The sequence below is a fragment of the Mytilus trossulus genome, chromosome 10, assembly GCF_036588685.1.
Source record: "Mytilus trossulus isolate FHL-02 chromosome 10, PNRI_Mtr1.1.1.hap1, whole genome shotgun sequence".
In the NCBI taxonomy this organism is placed as follows: Eukaryota; Metazoa; Mollusca; class Bivalvia; order Mytilida; family Mytilidae; genus Mytilus; species Mytilus trossulus.
The window spans coordinates 74,254,541-74,271,011 of NC_086382.1; the positions used below are offsets into that span (position 1 = coordinate 74,254,541).

At 32.8% G+C, this 16,471-nt stretch overlaps 1 protein-coding gene across 1 annotated transcript in view; it reads left to right on the forward strand.

Moving 5' to 3' along the window:
• The first annotated feature begins 1,663 nt into the window (after positions 1-1,663).
• The window catches only part of LOC134688160 (protein mono-ADP-ribosyltransferase PARP14-like), a 35,934-nt gene continuing 21,126 nt past the window's right edge, over positions 1,664-16,471 (forward strand). The window contains exons 1-8 of the mRNA XM_063548633.1: positions 1,664-1,921; positions 4,407-4,513; positions 5,829-6,378; positions 6,776-6,955; positions 8,299-8,604; positions 9,776-10,012; positions 10,934-11,170; positions 14,627-16,360. Of these exons, the coding sequence (XP_063404703.1) occupies positions 1,732-1,921; positions 4,407-4,513; positions 5,829-6,378; positions 6,776-6,955; positions 8,299-8,604; positions 9,776-10,012; positions 10,934-11,170; positions 14,627-16,360 (3,541 nt within the window). The 5' untranslated portion in view covers positions 1,664-1,731. The remainder of the gene's footprint in view (positions 1,922-4,406; positions 4,514-5,828; positions 6,379-6,775; positions 6,956-8,298; positions 8,605-9,775; positions 10,013-10,933; positions 11,171-14,626; positions 16,361-16,471) is intronic.

Genomic DNA, 16,471 nt, shown 5'->3' on the forward strand with positions numbered 1-16,471 from the left:
TGAAGGTCGTATCACCCAACAGCCTAGGATACAGCCCTCGGACGTTAATCGGCATAACACTCCCCATGATACCTTGGTTTTGGAGTGCATGTTAACGCGGGTATGCCAACTACTACGTCTATCTGTACGGCATGGATTGGTTTCTGTCATCTTAAGTAGTTAGTCGTTGATATCTAACTGTAAACCCTCATCGAAGATAGCGGGTAAAGGAGAGCTGGCCCAGCACGTCCGTTCAGCTGTAATGACTGAGACGTGACAGATGAATGAATGGATTGGTCGGCTAATACAACAAATGGAAGTTTTTAACGACCTTGACTGGCTATACAGCCCTTGCACGGTCGGTCACCAATTACAACAACAAATGGAAATTTTTAACGACTTTGACTGGCTATACAGCCCTTGCACGGTCGGTCACCAAATATTGATAAGGTATACCGCAATCTTATATTGTACAGTCACAGTAAAAATCGGTCTATTTATTTGACTAAATCTGCAAATTTGGAGACATATTTCCAATGTTAAAGTTAGACTGTTTAATAATATAAAGAAAACTTGGTAATTTATTGTATAATTCAAAATAGTTATTCAAATATATTTTTTTTTTTGCTTTTAGAATATTTTTTTTCTTTTTTTTTCAAATGAGCCATTTCAGGGAAGATAACTCTTTTAGTAAAAATTTACACTGGACTGATAAGTTTTTTTTTTCTTTTTACTTGTAGCAAGAAAACAAATTCGGTGACACCATTTGTTCATTTTCTTTTCTTAAAATGTATAACGAAACTATCTTTACACAATTTATTACAAAATTCTATCTGATAGATTTTTTTACGCACACAAATGTGTTTTTCCATAAACAATCTAACCAAATTTAGGCAATTTTCATTGTCTGTTACGACTCATATCTGAGTCATAGCTTGCAAAATAGCACGGTGTATATATAGTGGCACGGTGGCCCATACTTTTTATTATATTTTTGAAAAGAGCATAGTAAAATCTTTATATTGACCAAGTATAAGAAAATTATGTCTCAAAAAATATTTACTTATAATCTACCTTAAGAATGAACACGAATGCGGCCACTTTCATTTAAGACGGAAACCGTCTAAAATTTAGCGAAAATCCTAAAATTGTGAAGATATCAGTAATTAAGCATGATTTTACGATGCTAGTACCCGATATATGTGCACACTGAGACTACTATAACACGCGCATCCCGTGGACATCGTGTAAAAATTTGACTGGCCAGTTCAGAGAGTGACCAATCTCTGTGTTTGATATGTGTAGATTCAGGTGCACTGTATTGTAAAAAAAAAGCCCGTATTTATGTAGCAAAGGATTCTACTCTCCAATAAATAACTAAAAGTATACAATTTTAACTTTTAACTTTATAAACTGCTATATTTTGGGGCCAAAAAGTGGTCTTACTGGGTTTCTTACTCCTTTTGGCATGTTTGATAGAAAAGGGGGGTCAATTTTTTTTAAATGTTTTTACTGGGGGGATCAAAGAAAAATAGTGAAATATTATGGGGGATCAAGACATTTTGTATGTTTGATTTCAAAATGACCAGCCCCCCTCCCAGGTAAAAAATGTTAAGTCCCTTAAACTGGTCCAGTTTTTGTTTTCATTTCCGGGGACGACACCAAGTTATTTGAGTTTCTCGCCACTTTTTCAAAACGAAAGTGGAAGACGATGAGAAAAACATCACCGTAGATGAAGTTCTATTTTAGAAGATGGACAATGCTGAAGTACGACAGATAATTTGTGAAAAATGTATTGTGGTAAGAGGTTTCAACAATGAAATTCAATTTCATCAAATACAGAAAAGTTTTCCGGAATCCAGAAGCGTAAACTTGGCGACAAGAACCGCTACACTACCATCCAGGGATAAAGAATGGATTATTCAGTTTCAGTCTGTGAAAGGTGTGTTATTCACCTATAAAACTTGTTTACTTGTATTAACTTAACTAAACAGGATTATAAAGATGTCTCTATGAAAAGCTTTTTCGACAAAAATAACATTCTTCTTTCGTTTTCAAATTGATAGTTTTTAAAAGAATAATATTAAAATATTTCTATACTTTTAGTATGGCAATCAACATATAAAAGAACTGTAAATATGAATGTATTTTGTAAGGCAGTTTTTATATGCCCATCGGGATCTAGTTGTAAAAATGTGTGGCGTGATTTACGAAAAGTGGTTGAAAATTGACTATAAAGGGCAAGAACTCCTAAAGGTGTCAACTGACCATTTTGGTCATGCTGACTTATTTATAAATCTTACTTTGCTGAACATTATTGCTGTTTACAGTTTATCTCTATCTATAATAATATTCAAGATAATAACCAAAAACAGCAAAATTTCCCTAAAATTACCAATTCAGGGGCAGCAACCCAACACCAGGTTTTGGGAAAATTTCAGGGCAGATAGATCTTGACCTGTTAAACAATTTTACCCCTTGTCAGATTTGCTCTAAATGCTTTGGTTTTGAGTTATAAGCCAAAAACTGCATTTTACCCCTATGTTCTATATTTAGCCATGGCGGCCATCTTGGTTGGTTGGCTAGGTCAAGCCCAACATTTTTTAAACTAGTTACCCCAAAGATGATTGTGGCCAAGTTTGGTTTAATTTGGCCCAGTAGTTTTAGAGGAGAAGATTTTTGTAAAAGTTAACGAAGACAGAGGACGATGACGACGGACGACGATGCCAAGTGATGAGAATAGCTCACTTGGCCCAAGGGCCAGGTGAGCTAAAAAAGGGGGATTTTCCAGTTTTCGGACAATAATTTAAAAATGCTTTGAGCAGTTTTCATGAAACTTTTGTGAATTGTTTATATCTATTGACGATTGACGTAAGCTCCCTGTCTACTTTATAATTTTCTTATGTGAAGTTGAGAAGTAATTGAACTTTATTCTTTGAAAACACAAAGGGGGTATTATTTGCTCATAACACAGCTGTTTATTTGCTTTGTTGCCTTATAGTCAAAATGAATATGACGTCTTGAAAGGCTATTTGAATTTTTTTTTTCTTTTGAAGCCTTACAGCAAAAAATAAAATAGCCTTTCTAGATGTCATATTTATTTGGATTAAAGCTACATGTATATATACTCCATGAGGCAGCTTCTTATTTAAGAGGGTTGTAATGGGGGTACTTTCATGACAAATAAAGTCAAAAAATTATTGCTAAATTATGTTAACAGTAATTTTTCATGCATGACCATGAAATGTACACTTCCTTTTAGACAATAAAAAAAATCTACTTATATTAACAAATCAGGTTAATCCCCCCCCCCCCCCCTCCCCCCCAAATAATGGTAATAATAGTTATAAGAGACCTCTAATGAATCATGATAAGGATATTTTGACGAATTTCAATAATGCCTGTTTGATGACTTACATTAAAGGCAATTCCTACCAAAGAATAGGTAGGATTATATGATTATACAGTGCAAAAACAATAAAAGGTAGGACAGAAGTTGATTTTTGGAATGATATTTGTTAAACATCATCTCAAATAAATGAGGTTGTTAGTTTAAAATTTTTCAACCAAAAACATGGTACCAATTTTATTTAACAGCAACTGTATAATGATGTGCGATTATGACTTCTTTGTATTCGCACTCTACTAAAAAAATATCATTCTCACAGTCCAGTAAGGTAAGAAAGACAATTGACACAAAATAAGATAGGTAAAAGCAAAAATTTTAGAAAATAGTTATAATAAATATGAATATTAAACTATCAAAAAGTGAAAGTAATAACTGACTGAATATCTGCTTTAAAGACTTAAATTACAGAGAATATTAGATATAAGAAGACATTTTTAATGAATCTAAAAGTATTGTTCATAATAAAACATAAAATAATTCGAAGCAGGGGCTAATCCAGCCATTTAAAAATAAAGGGGGGGGGGATCCCAACCAAGGACAAAGAGGGGGTTCCAACTATATGTCCCCATTCAAATGCATTGATGGTCGAAAAAAAGGGGGTCTCCAACCCCTGGAACCCTCCCCTGGATCTGCCACTGCAGAGGCAAAATGGTTAGAAAAAATAAATAAATATTCTTGTATATTGCTTTGCAAATGTTACAGATTATTGTACATGTTGTATAATGCCTTCATAAATCTAGAGAGTTATAAGAATATCTCTGAACTGCCTGAAGTTTCATTAGAAAGGCATTGCTTCATTTACACTCTCATTGCTTATTCATGAATAATTGGTTGAAATGAACTGTCTCATTCACAAGTAGTGATAAGTTGATTGTGCTAATATAGAAATGCAGGTTTCTTGAACACATTTAATGATATTTTCCCAAAAATGAAAAACAAAACCAACATCAGATTGATTTGATCGTAACTGATCTTAAAAAAAATAATTTCATATACAGATTTTATCTATTATTTCCAGATGCTCAGAAATATATAGAAGAAGTAAGAATTTTAAAGTGTCCAGAAGGTCTGTTGAACATCAGTGATTGTAAACTGCCATGTGATATCCCAGATGAATGGCTACAGGTTTGTTATAGACTGCGTCCATTATAGCTTTTATAATGTGACTTAGATGTTGAATTAAACTTTGAGAAAATGTAAAATATATCATATTTGATTGCCCTATCAGAAAAATAATATACCTGTTCAACTTTGAGTGTCAGAAACAACTTGCTTTTTTTGGCGTGAAATATCAAAAATAAATCTATTGAGACAATGTAGTAGTGTACTAATATATGAACACTGTAAATAAGTTCAAGCTTCATTTCTCTGCTTTTGACTAGTGTGTCATAATTAAAGCGTGTCTGTCTGTCTGTCTGTCTGTCTGTCTGTCTGTCTCTTGGAAATACCTTGGGTAGACAACTTTTATCAAACTTTTCTGCAGCTTGATAATGTTGAGATGTAGCAGGTTAGCAGTATGCAGTCAGGGGCATTACTTAAACAAGTAACAATTAAAATTACCTATACAAGTAATGTTGGAATCGAGGCTAATTTAAATATAACTTATATAAGTTATTTTTCTTAATATTATTTTTATTGTCCAATAATACAGATTTTACTAGCTTTAAATAATTTTCACAGTCATCTGGTTATTTTTCCCTTGATATATAAAAACTAATTCTTCTGAAACACTAATTAACTTTCTGACGCTCTTATCTTTCATACTGACGCTTCTGGGTCAAAGATTGGTCTCTTTGGACTATTAAATTATCATTTTCCTCTAAAATCTTGAAGGTAGACTGATATAAATAGATAGATACTTGTGAATTAATTAAGACCTGAAGTTATTTTTAATTTGTAACTCAAATCAATTACGTATGTGCCTTAGATAAGTGTAATTGCTAATTTTGTTCAAAAATGTATAAAATAACTTATTCAAGTAATATTTTTGTCATTATTTTTAAAGTAACCCTTTATCTCTATACTCCTCTCAAATCTGATAAATTCTTTATTTTATGATATAAAATGTTGTTTAAAATCATGAAAACTACTTTTAGTCTATGTTTCTATTGAAAATTAAAATAACTCTATTAAGTAATTTTATTATTTTTAAAAACAAAAATTACTTATATAAGTAACTAAAAAAAATAACTTGTTTAAGTTAGGCCCCTGACTGATATGTATACTTCAGGACATATTATGACAGACATATTATGGTGTACTCCATCTTGTCTATCCAATAAACACTTTGAACAACATCTCAGGTTCACTTTAACCAATTACATGTACCTTTAATTTTATATATATACTAAAAGTAAATTATATTAGTGATGAGAAAAAGTATTCAGAAAGTTTATCAAACAATTTAGAAAATATATATTTCTAACTTGTAATGTTTTAGGATGAAGTTATTTCTGACAAGTCAACAAGATCACCCAAGCAACATGTGTCACCAGGGACAATACAGCCACCACCTTATTCTCCCTCTGATCCATCAGTGTCTCCCTCACAACATTCCACTAGTGCCCATGGATTTCCACCCTATGATCCAAGTTTGTATGGACCAACTCCACATAACCCATACCCCCATGGGTATTATCCACCATATAGAATGCCGATGAATCTCTATCATCCTGGTATGTCTGGAAACAAGCATCTTCCACAGGACCAATACAGGCCCCATAATGCTGACCAGTGGGGTCAATATCCAAGATATTACCCACCTGCTCCTTATGGTTCCTATCAAGGTTATGGCTATCATCCTCAATCAGATTTTGATATTCATCAACCAGTTCAACAGCTTCCTATTCAGGAAAATCTAAATCAATACACACAAGGAAATGAAAACCAGGGAAATACAACTGATCAATCTCCATCTTCTGAAACTGTACAGGGGGGAAATGATGTTCAGTCAGATGGAGAGGAAGACATAGACGAAGAAAAAATGGAGGGTAAAAATTATTATGTTAACATTTATCTATACATTTTGGTTGTTTCAAAGATAACATTATGATCACTCCTTAAGATATGAATATTTCAATACAAAGATGTCCTTATAGTTTAATTGTAACATATGTCCTTATTAGAGTTCAATATTGCATATTTATATTCTATTCAATGAACCTGTATTCAGGTTCTCCTGTTTGGGATTGGTCTCAGAGGAACATATTGAGGATATACTGCTATTACAATTTCTATATTTATTGAGAGAAAGTATAATTGCACATACAACATATTGAAGAAAGTAGAACACACTCAAATGATTTAATATGTAGACATAGTAGATGCTTGGATTATAGTTTACAGTGGTACATGTCACAAGTTTTATTTAAGTCATCTTTTACTCAGATGAACCTGCCAAGACAACAACAAACATGCTTAAAGTGACCAAGTTACCATCAGATACAACAGAAGATGGTTTACAGTTTTTCTTTGAGAACACGAGGAAGTTTGGTGGTGGGGATGTAGAGGATGTAGAGTATGATGAAGATACAAAGACGGCCATTATTACTTTTAAGGAAGATGAAGGTATGATAGTTAATGGTTAGAAAACTTCATGTGAGATTTTTTTTGTCAATATTATTAGATAGTTACTAAATTATTCAGATTCTGCATATATATAGAGTACTGGATGTTTAATTACAACAAAATAGGAATTGATGTAAAAATATAGGAAGTCCAAATTTGATGGACACTGACTGCTTTTTTTTGGGGTTTTGTGCTTTTATGTCATTTGACAACTGTATCTTTAGTTTGCCTCAACAAAATGTAATTAAACTTAATATACAATGTTATACAGAATGCTAATTATAACAAAACACAGATCAAGCTTGAATTTAGTAGGCTTTACTGTAACCCTTAAAGGTTATGCCCCTTTTCAAATGGAAGAACTGCTGAATTTTTCATTTCTGTTTTCAAGCTTGAATTTGGTAGGCTTTACTGTAACCCTTAAAGGTTATGCCCCTTTTCAAATGGAAGAACTGCTGAATTTTTCATTTCTGTTTTCTAACTTTACTTAAGTTTGTTTCTACCAAAATGTTATGAAACTTATAAATACACAATGCTTATTACCAAAAAACACAGATCAAGTACAAATTTGGGTAGTGTCACTTTCAATGCTCTTGAGTTATGTCCCTTAAAAAAAATGAAACAGAAAAGCATTATCATCAATTATTCAAGATCAACAAGAGAATAAAGTACTTAATCACACAACTCTCTTCTAAAGTGTTGAAAATAATCCAAGTTGATTCAGGTGAGTGACTCAAGCTGTTCAAATATAAAAAAAGAAGATGTGGTATGATTGCCAATGAGACAAATCTCTACAACCCAGAAATTTTAAAATAACTATAGGTCACTGTATGGTCTTCAACAATGAGCAAACCCCATACCGCATAGTCAGGTATAAGAGGTCCCTAAATGACAATGTAAAACAATTGAAACGAGAAAACTAATAGCCTAATTTATGTACAAAAAATTAAAAGAAAAACAAATATGTAACACATAAACAAACAACAACCACTGAATTACAGGCTCCTGACTTGGGACAGACACATACATAAATAATGTGATGGGGTTAAACAAAGCCTGAAATTTGCTGGTTTCATTGCTTATACATGTATAACTGAAATAGTTTTATTACTCTCAACAACTCAACCCCCTGTTTATTGTTACATGCATCTGCTTTCAATAAGTGCTTATACTCAACTGATTACCAAAATCATTTGTTACTTGCATGCGTGCCTTAATGCACATCCAAAGCTGTATATTTTTTTAAAAATTTGTTTCCTGAAAAATAAAAATTAAAGGTGAAAATATATATCAGTATGGCATGTTTAAAAGTGTCTTAATCATTTGACATCTGTATTTTTCAGCTGTTGACAAAGTATTACAGAAAATACCAATACTATTCAATAGAAAAGTTATAGATGTGGAAGCCCACATTGTTGGTGCTGAATCTACAACAGACATACCTGAAGAAGAACCAGATGACTCTAGTCAAAATACTGGTGAGCAAGTTCCCATATGCTCAATAGAGGTGCGTGGAATGAAGGAGAATACAACTCAGGATACCATCATGTATTACTTTGAGTCTAAGAAAGGTGCTAAAGCAGATGTGGACAATATAGAATTTGTACAAGACAAGAACATGTATGTTGTCACATTTGAAAATGAAGAAGGTAAAACATCATACTTTATTAAACCAACTTATTTTCGTGAATACTTTATTTCACATTTAATCCTCATTTCGCAGCCATTAAATTTTCGTGATTCTCAAATTTTTTTGATGTTGTTATGTAAGGAAAAATTCAATTTTTACATATTTGAGGTAATTAATATATTCGCAATATTTTTTCTACTTGCAAAAGTCACGAAAAATTAGTTCAAGTTTACATTAATCTAGTAAAGTAAATTCTTATTGTATGATTTAATAAGACTTGGATTTGGTCAGAATAATTGAAACAAAAATTTCAGCACCTCTATAATTTTATATATAGGATAATTTGTAATTGCTATAAAATAGGGGTAAAGCTCAGAGATCCTTATTTTCTCACTGTTTTTTAAAAGAGGGACAAAAGATACCTGAGGGACAGTCAAACTCATAAATCCAAAATAAACTGACAACACAATGGCTAAAAATGAAAAAGACAAACAATAGTACACATGACACAGCATATAAAACTAAAGAGTAAGTCACACGTCTGTCAAACCCATCAAAAACTGGGGTGATATCAGGAGCTCCGGAAGGGTAAGCAGATCCTGCTCAACATGTGGCACCAGTCGTGTTGCTTATGTGATAACAAATCCGATAAATAGTCTAATTAGGTAGGTCACATTCATGAAAGGGAAGGGGATTGCAGATAAGTTCACCAAATAAAGTTATATTTTCCTACACTGTAGTAATATTGCAAATATAAATTTGTTTCGGGAAGATTCATAAACATACTTTCCTTACAAAAGTTGTTATCAATTTAAACCATTTTTCCATTATGTATTTCCCACTTAACATTCAAGATGACCTCCAATGTTCTTACGGTTAACAAAAGTTGGTCTGAATTTATTACATTAACTTGAAGCCTTCAATCCTTGCTGCCACTAGTTTAGATAGAACATAAATATATAATGATTGGCATACAAATTTTATAATTGCTAGAACTAAGACCTAATAGAGCTGATGGCGGTGATCTAACAGTAATATTTATTGTTATTATTAATATTATCTATTAATATATAAGGCATTTAAGAACTACTGTTGTACAGTCCAGATAGAAGCCCTAATCTTTTATCAATGATCTGAAATGATAATGTGTAGAAATATTTTGCTGATAAACATATAATTTATTATTTCAGCTGTTGAAACAGTTTTGTCCAAGAGTCATATAGTAGATGGTGCTAAATTACAAGTTAAAAGACATGTTCCACTCAAAAGATATCCAAATAAAGCATTAGTCAAAGGATTTAGCCCAAACACAACTAGAGATGGTATAATAAACTTCCTGGAAGCACGGACAAAGTTTGATGTGGAGGAAGTAGACTTTGGTGACGAGGATTCTGGGAAGGCTATTGTTACATTTTGTGAACCAATAGGTTTGTTATATTAACCATTAAAAAAAAATTAAAAAAAATAATTCACTATTCATATAATGGACAGTTATCGCAGGAGGTAGAAATATAGAGATCCATCTGTCCGTCTTTCATGTTTTGTTAGAGCTTTCACCTATACAATTCTTGACAAATTTTCATGAAACTTTATTTCATAGGTTTATATCGGCAATGTGTTGGACAAGTTCCAAAATCAGTGCTGATCAATTTAAAAAAAAAGAGATATTCACTTGAAAACATTCAAAATTGCATTGTTCCATAATAAAATTGAGAATGGAAATGGGGAATGTGTCAAAGAGACAACAACCCGACAAAATAAAAAAAAAACAGCAGAAGGTCACCAACAGGTCTTCAATGTAGCGAGAAATTCCCACACTCAGAGGCGTCCTTCAGCTGGCCCCTAAACAAATATATACTAGTTCAGTGATAATGAACGCCATACTAATTTCCAAAGTGTACACAAGAAACTAAAATTTAAATAATACAAGACTAACAAAGGCCAGAGGCTCCTGACTTGGGACAGGCGCATAAATGCGGCGGGGTTAAACATGTTTGTGAGATCTCAACCCTCCCCCTATACCTCTAACCAATGTAGAAAAGTAAACGCATAACAATACGCACATTAAAATTCAGTTCAAGAGAAGTCCGAGTCTGATGTCAGAAGATGTAACCAAAGAAAATAAACAAAATGACAATAATACATAAATAACAACAAACTACTAAGCACTCTCATGTGTACAATTTTATGAAACTTGATCCTCAATGCTCTTCAACCTTGTATACTTGTTTGGCTTTATAAATGTTTTGATATGAGTGTCACTTATGAGTTTAATGTAGACTAAACGTGCCTCTGGCGTACTAAATTATAATCCTGGTACAACTATTTATTGTATTTCTTTTCCCCAGAAATTGGAGATATTCAGACAGCCTGTAAGAAGAAAGCATTAGATGGCAGCTACCTAACAGTTCATCCTGTAGTGGTTACAAACTGTATTGTAGTCAGAGGTTTCAATGAGAAAACTTCAGAATCTGGACTGGAATATTACTTCGATAATAAAAGGAAATCTGGTGTAGAGGGCGTCACTGATGTAAAAATGAATAGAGATGACAATTGTTGTGTTATATACTTTGAAAATGCAGAAGGTAGATAAAGCCATATCAAATAATAATAAAGGAGAGATGGTCCTTTAAAAAGATTTTAGGATGTTCGCTACTCTGTTTAAAATTAACAAGCTTTTTAAAAGACTATTATGAATTGATAGTATATATAAATACAGAAACTAAAAAAGTAGAAAAAATGGAGGGTTTGTGTGCTCGTTTTCGAGATATAAGCCATTGAAAATTTGGCGGGAATTAATTCTCTCTACGTTTTTCATATATTCAACATTGGCACCTTATTTGTTTCATAACTATGAAAAAATAACAAGAATTGTATAAAATTTTGAAATATGGCTTTTTAAACTTTATGTCATAAAATTATGAAAAGAAAAGTAGGGGTTAGTGGGCAAATCTTTTTAATGAAAATACATGGTTAAAACCAGAGAATTCCGAAAATCTGGCAAAAAATCAAAAATGGAGGAGCAAACATCCTTAAAAACAATTTTCATGCTTTTTCCAATTATTTCAAAAATTATAACCAAAAGATAAGATCTAGAACTGGAAGCAGCCAAAATGACAAGCAATACAATTGATACAACAAAACGAAAATTACCCACACTATAAGATGAGTTTATATGTGTCAGTTTCTGCCCTTAAAAAAACATTTTTCATTATTATTTTGAAAAACTTTAATAAATAATAGAGCTACCTTCATGCTATTATGGCCGGAACTATTTGATGATTGCTAAAGGAATTATTGCCATGAAACAAAGTTTTTTTACTTATTTTTTGTGCTATTGTATACAAGATAGGTAAAAAAGTTGTGCTCTGCAGAATGAAATCGGCTTAAATAAAATGTCTAATTTCTATAAAGCTAAAAATGATTATTATTATGGCAAAGCTTACTAGTTTGGCAATTCAGGTTTTTATTGTCCTTTCAATTTTGTGTACACAGTTATCGTCCCTTGATTTTCGTTGTCCACGATATAGACCCTAGTGTGGACAGTGTGTTACTTGTCAATTTTTAGCTCACCTGGCCCGAAGGGCCAAGTGAGCTTATGCCATCACTTGGCGTCCATCGTCGTCCGTCGTCTGTCGTCTGTCGTCGTAAACTATTTCAAGAATCTTCTCCTCTGAAACTACTGGGCCAAATACTTCCAAACTTTAACTGAAGGTTCCATAGGGTATCTAGTTTATAAATTGTATCCGAATTTTTGATCTATCAAAAAACATGGTCGCCATTGCTAAAAATAGAACACAGGGGTCAAATGCAGTTTTTGGCTTATAACTCAAAAACCAAAGCATTTAGAGCAAATCTGACAAGGGGTTATATTGTTTATCAGGTCAAGATCTATCTATTTATCTTTTCAGATGAATCAGACAACCCGTTGTTGGGTTGCTGCCCCTGAATTGGTAATTTTAAGAAAATTTTGCTGTTTTTGGTTATTATCTTGAATATTATTATAGATAGAGATAAACTGTAAACAGAAATAATGTTCAGCAAAGTAAGATTTACAAATAAGTCAATGTGACCGAAATGGTCAGTTGACCCCTTCAGGAGTTATTGCCCTTTATAGTAAATTTTTAACCATTTTTCATAAATCTTAGTAATCTTTTACAAAAATCTTCTCCTCTGAAACTACTGGGCAAAATACTTCTAAACTGTAATTGAATGTTCCTTAGGGTATCTAGTTTGTAAATTGTATCCGAAGTTTTGATCTATCAAAAAACATGGTCGCCATTGCTAAAAATAGAACACAGGGGTCAAATGCAGTTTTTGGCTTATAACTCAAAAACCAAAGCATTTAGAGCAAATCTGACAAGGGGTAATATTGTTTATCAGGTCAAGATCTATCTGCCCTGAAATTTTCAGATGAATCAGACAACCTGTTGTTGGGTTGCTGCCCCTGAATTGGTAATTTTAAGGAAATTTTGCTGTTTTTGTTTATTATCTTGAATATTATTATAGATAGAGTTAAACTGTAAACAGCAATAATGTTCAGCAATTTGAGACTCAAAAATAAGTCAGAATGACCAAAATGTTCAATTGACCCCCTAAGGAGTTATTGCCCTTTAAAGACTTTTTTCACAATTTGTTCATCATGTTGACTTACTTTAAAAAATCTTCTCCTTTGAAACTGTTGTATCAATTTCAGCCAAACTTAGGCTAAATGAGTTTCAGAGTATCTAGTATAAATTTTATATTTTATTTCCTTGTATGTAAAGAAACATAGCTCCTATGGCTAAAATAGAACAAAGGAGAACATTTTTTTTTTTTGCTTTTGAAGAAAATAGGACGATCCAAAGAACATTTAAATAAATTGAAAAGCCAAAATAATCATTGATGAGAGATTTAATCAAAAAGAATTAAGGTGAGTGATTCAGGCTCTTGAGAGCCTCTTGTTTTTATACCCAATGGAGTAGGTCCAGTAAGACCCCTTTTTGGCCCCAAAATATAGCAGTTTTACAAAATTGTTAAAATGTAAACTTTTAGTTATTTATTGAACAGTAGAATGCTTCTTCTACGTAAATATGGGCTGTTTTTGACAACACAATGCTCATGTATCAGGTACTAGCACCATTAAGTCATGCTAAATTACTGAAATCTTCACAATTCTAGCATTTTAGTTGAATATTAGATGGTTTTCTTGTGGAACGAAAGTGGCCGCATTTGTGTTCATCCTTATATTAAAATGTAAGTTGTATTTTATGGTAATACATAACATATATAAAGGTTGAGGATGAACACGGATGCGGCCACTTTCATTTTGACGAAAACTGTCTGAAAAGTGACATTTTTCGGAATATTTGGAAGATTTTTCATATTTAAGCTTGAATCGGGTCGTTTTTAATGACAAAATCAGTTAAAATCTTTCACATTCATAAATTGATTCAAATGAAATAGACACTTAGGTGTTTAAAAAGTGGTCAAAATCTTTCGTCAGATGAACCTGAAATTTGAGACCAAAATCAGTCCTTACCAACCTAATCCTTTATTTCTTAATGTTTTATGCCTCTAGAAGCAAGAAGGGGGATAAAATTACAAAGTAAAAAAAATTGATTCATGAATTATTATGTAAAGTAGTGATTTGGTCCAGTTGAAAAAAGTCAATAATTAGCATTTTGGAAGCTGTCAAAAGATTTCAAAACCCCCTTTACATAAAATTGTCCATATTTTGAGTTAGAGTTGATGAAGTTTTCTATAGTTTTGATATAATTTGTCCCAAAAGTAGTTCAATACACTGTAAAAATATTATTGAGAAAGCGTAGGTGGGATTTTTTTTATTTCCATTTAGTGTCTAAAAGAAATGCACTACAAATAACTGGGTACTCGGATTATAAAGTATGAAAAGTGGTTGCAAATTTCAATTTCAATTGTTGAGTGTTGTCTGAACCCATGCAATGCATCATGCTTGATTGGTATAGACAGGGAATCAGTCAGTTTAAACATTTTGGATGCTTAATTACAATGTTACAGTTTATAATATTCATATTTTGTAGATGCTTTGCTTGCCTGTAAAAGATCCCATATCATTGACAACTGTACACTGAAATTACAAATCTTCTATGATTGTCTTGGTGTCCCAGCTGATGTCGAAGGGCCAAAGTTCAAACCATTGCCACCTTTAGTTATTACTGACATTGATAAATATAAAATACATTTTTTGAAAAACTCAGCTCATAAAAGGGTGAAACTTGAAAAACAGTTGGAAAAATCTCATTCTAAAATAATTTGGCCACCATCACCCCAAGAAAACAAATTAATCGTAGAATGCACTATAACCAAGGAAACAGAAGATTGTCGACAACTAGCAAAAACATGGGAAAAAGATACAAGAATGCACATTGATTCTTTTGTGAACTTGTTAGTGACTGAGATTCACTCTACACTACAAGAAGCATGGGGGTCTGTCATGCAAAAACTACGGGAAATTCACATATCTGATCCTGAAGGTGTTACAGTTAATTTAGAGAATCCACCTACTTGTGAAATTATAATAACTGGTCTCTCAGATCCTGTAAAAGAAGTCTCCAATGAAGTGAAAAGAAGAATTCATGAAGTGTCCGAAGATCTTGATAGAAAAAATCAATTAGTTCAAGAGGAAGTTAGTCTAAAACGTCACCAGCTATTCATTTTGTCATTTTCTCACTTCTCAAACAAGATCAGACAAGAGTTTGGTCAGATGGAGATAAAGATAGACACAAAAAAGCATGTTATTACATTTACAGGGATATCAGGAAACATCAGCAAAGCCAAGGTTACTATGTATGAAACACTGAGTAACATAGCATCAGCACCAATTGGTAAGAAATCACAAGGATACATTCAGTTTTTGAAAAAACAGGAAGTTAAAAAATCAATAGCAGCTAAACTAAAAAGCAGTGGCCTGATTGGAGTTTGGGAAATCCAGAATAACTCCATACTTATGTATTCAATGTCTGATGAAGAAGCCGTAGCTGCAGCAGACATTTTAAAAGACTGTGTGGTTGAGGTCAAGGTCGATGTTGACAATGTACAAAAATCCATGCTAAATTCTCAAAAATGGAAGCAACATGTACAGGCAATCCAGAATGAACTTGAGAGAAAATCAGTTATAGTTGAGATTGTCACAAACCAGCAAGGCCAGATAATTGTATATTGTAACACACAAGGTGAAGCTGGACAAATTAAAGAAAAGCTACAAGATTTTTTTCTTACAAATACAGAAAAAGAGATAACCATTGATTTACCACCTTCTCAGTTGAAATTTCTTCAGGAGGAAATGAAAGATGAGGTAGAAAATCTGGAGAAAGATTTAAGGAAAAGAAATATCATTGTTGCTGTTAAGAGTGATGGTATTCTAGTTAAAGGGAATGCAGAGGGAATAAAGGATGCTGAAGATGAAGTGGAAACTCTGGTACAGAAAATATATAAAACCAAACATTCTATGGACAAACCAGGTTTACAGGAGTTAATGAATACTGGCCAAGGGAAGACAAAACTGAAGCAAGTTAGCAAACAGGCAGGAGTTGTTATTAGTAGTCATAGTGATGAAGACGAAAGGCCAACAGGTCAAATTAGACGTAGAGGAGGTGCTGGATCAGACGAGAGGGCAGTGTATTGTGGTGCTGGAGGTCAAGAGGTCATTGTGGTCAAGGGTGATATTACTGGTCTGGATGTGGATGTTATTGTCAATGCAGCTAATAAAGATTTGGCTCACAGTGGAGGTCTTGCCAAGGTGCTGGTTAATAAAGGTATGTAGCGGCTCTGCTATTTTTCTGGATAAGAAAGTACTTATTTAATGTGATGTTGGCAGCCAAGAAACAACAAGATAATTTAAGAGAAGCTTTATTATAAGTATTGAC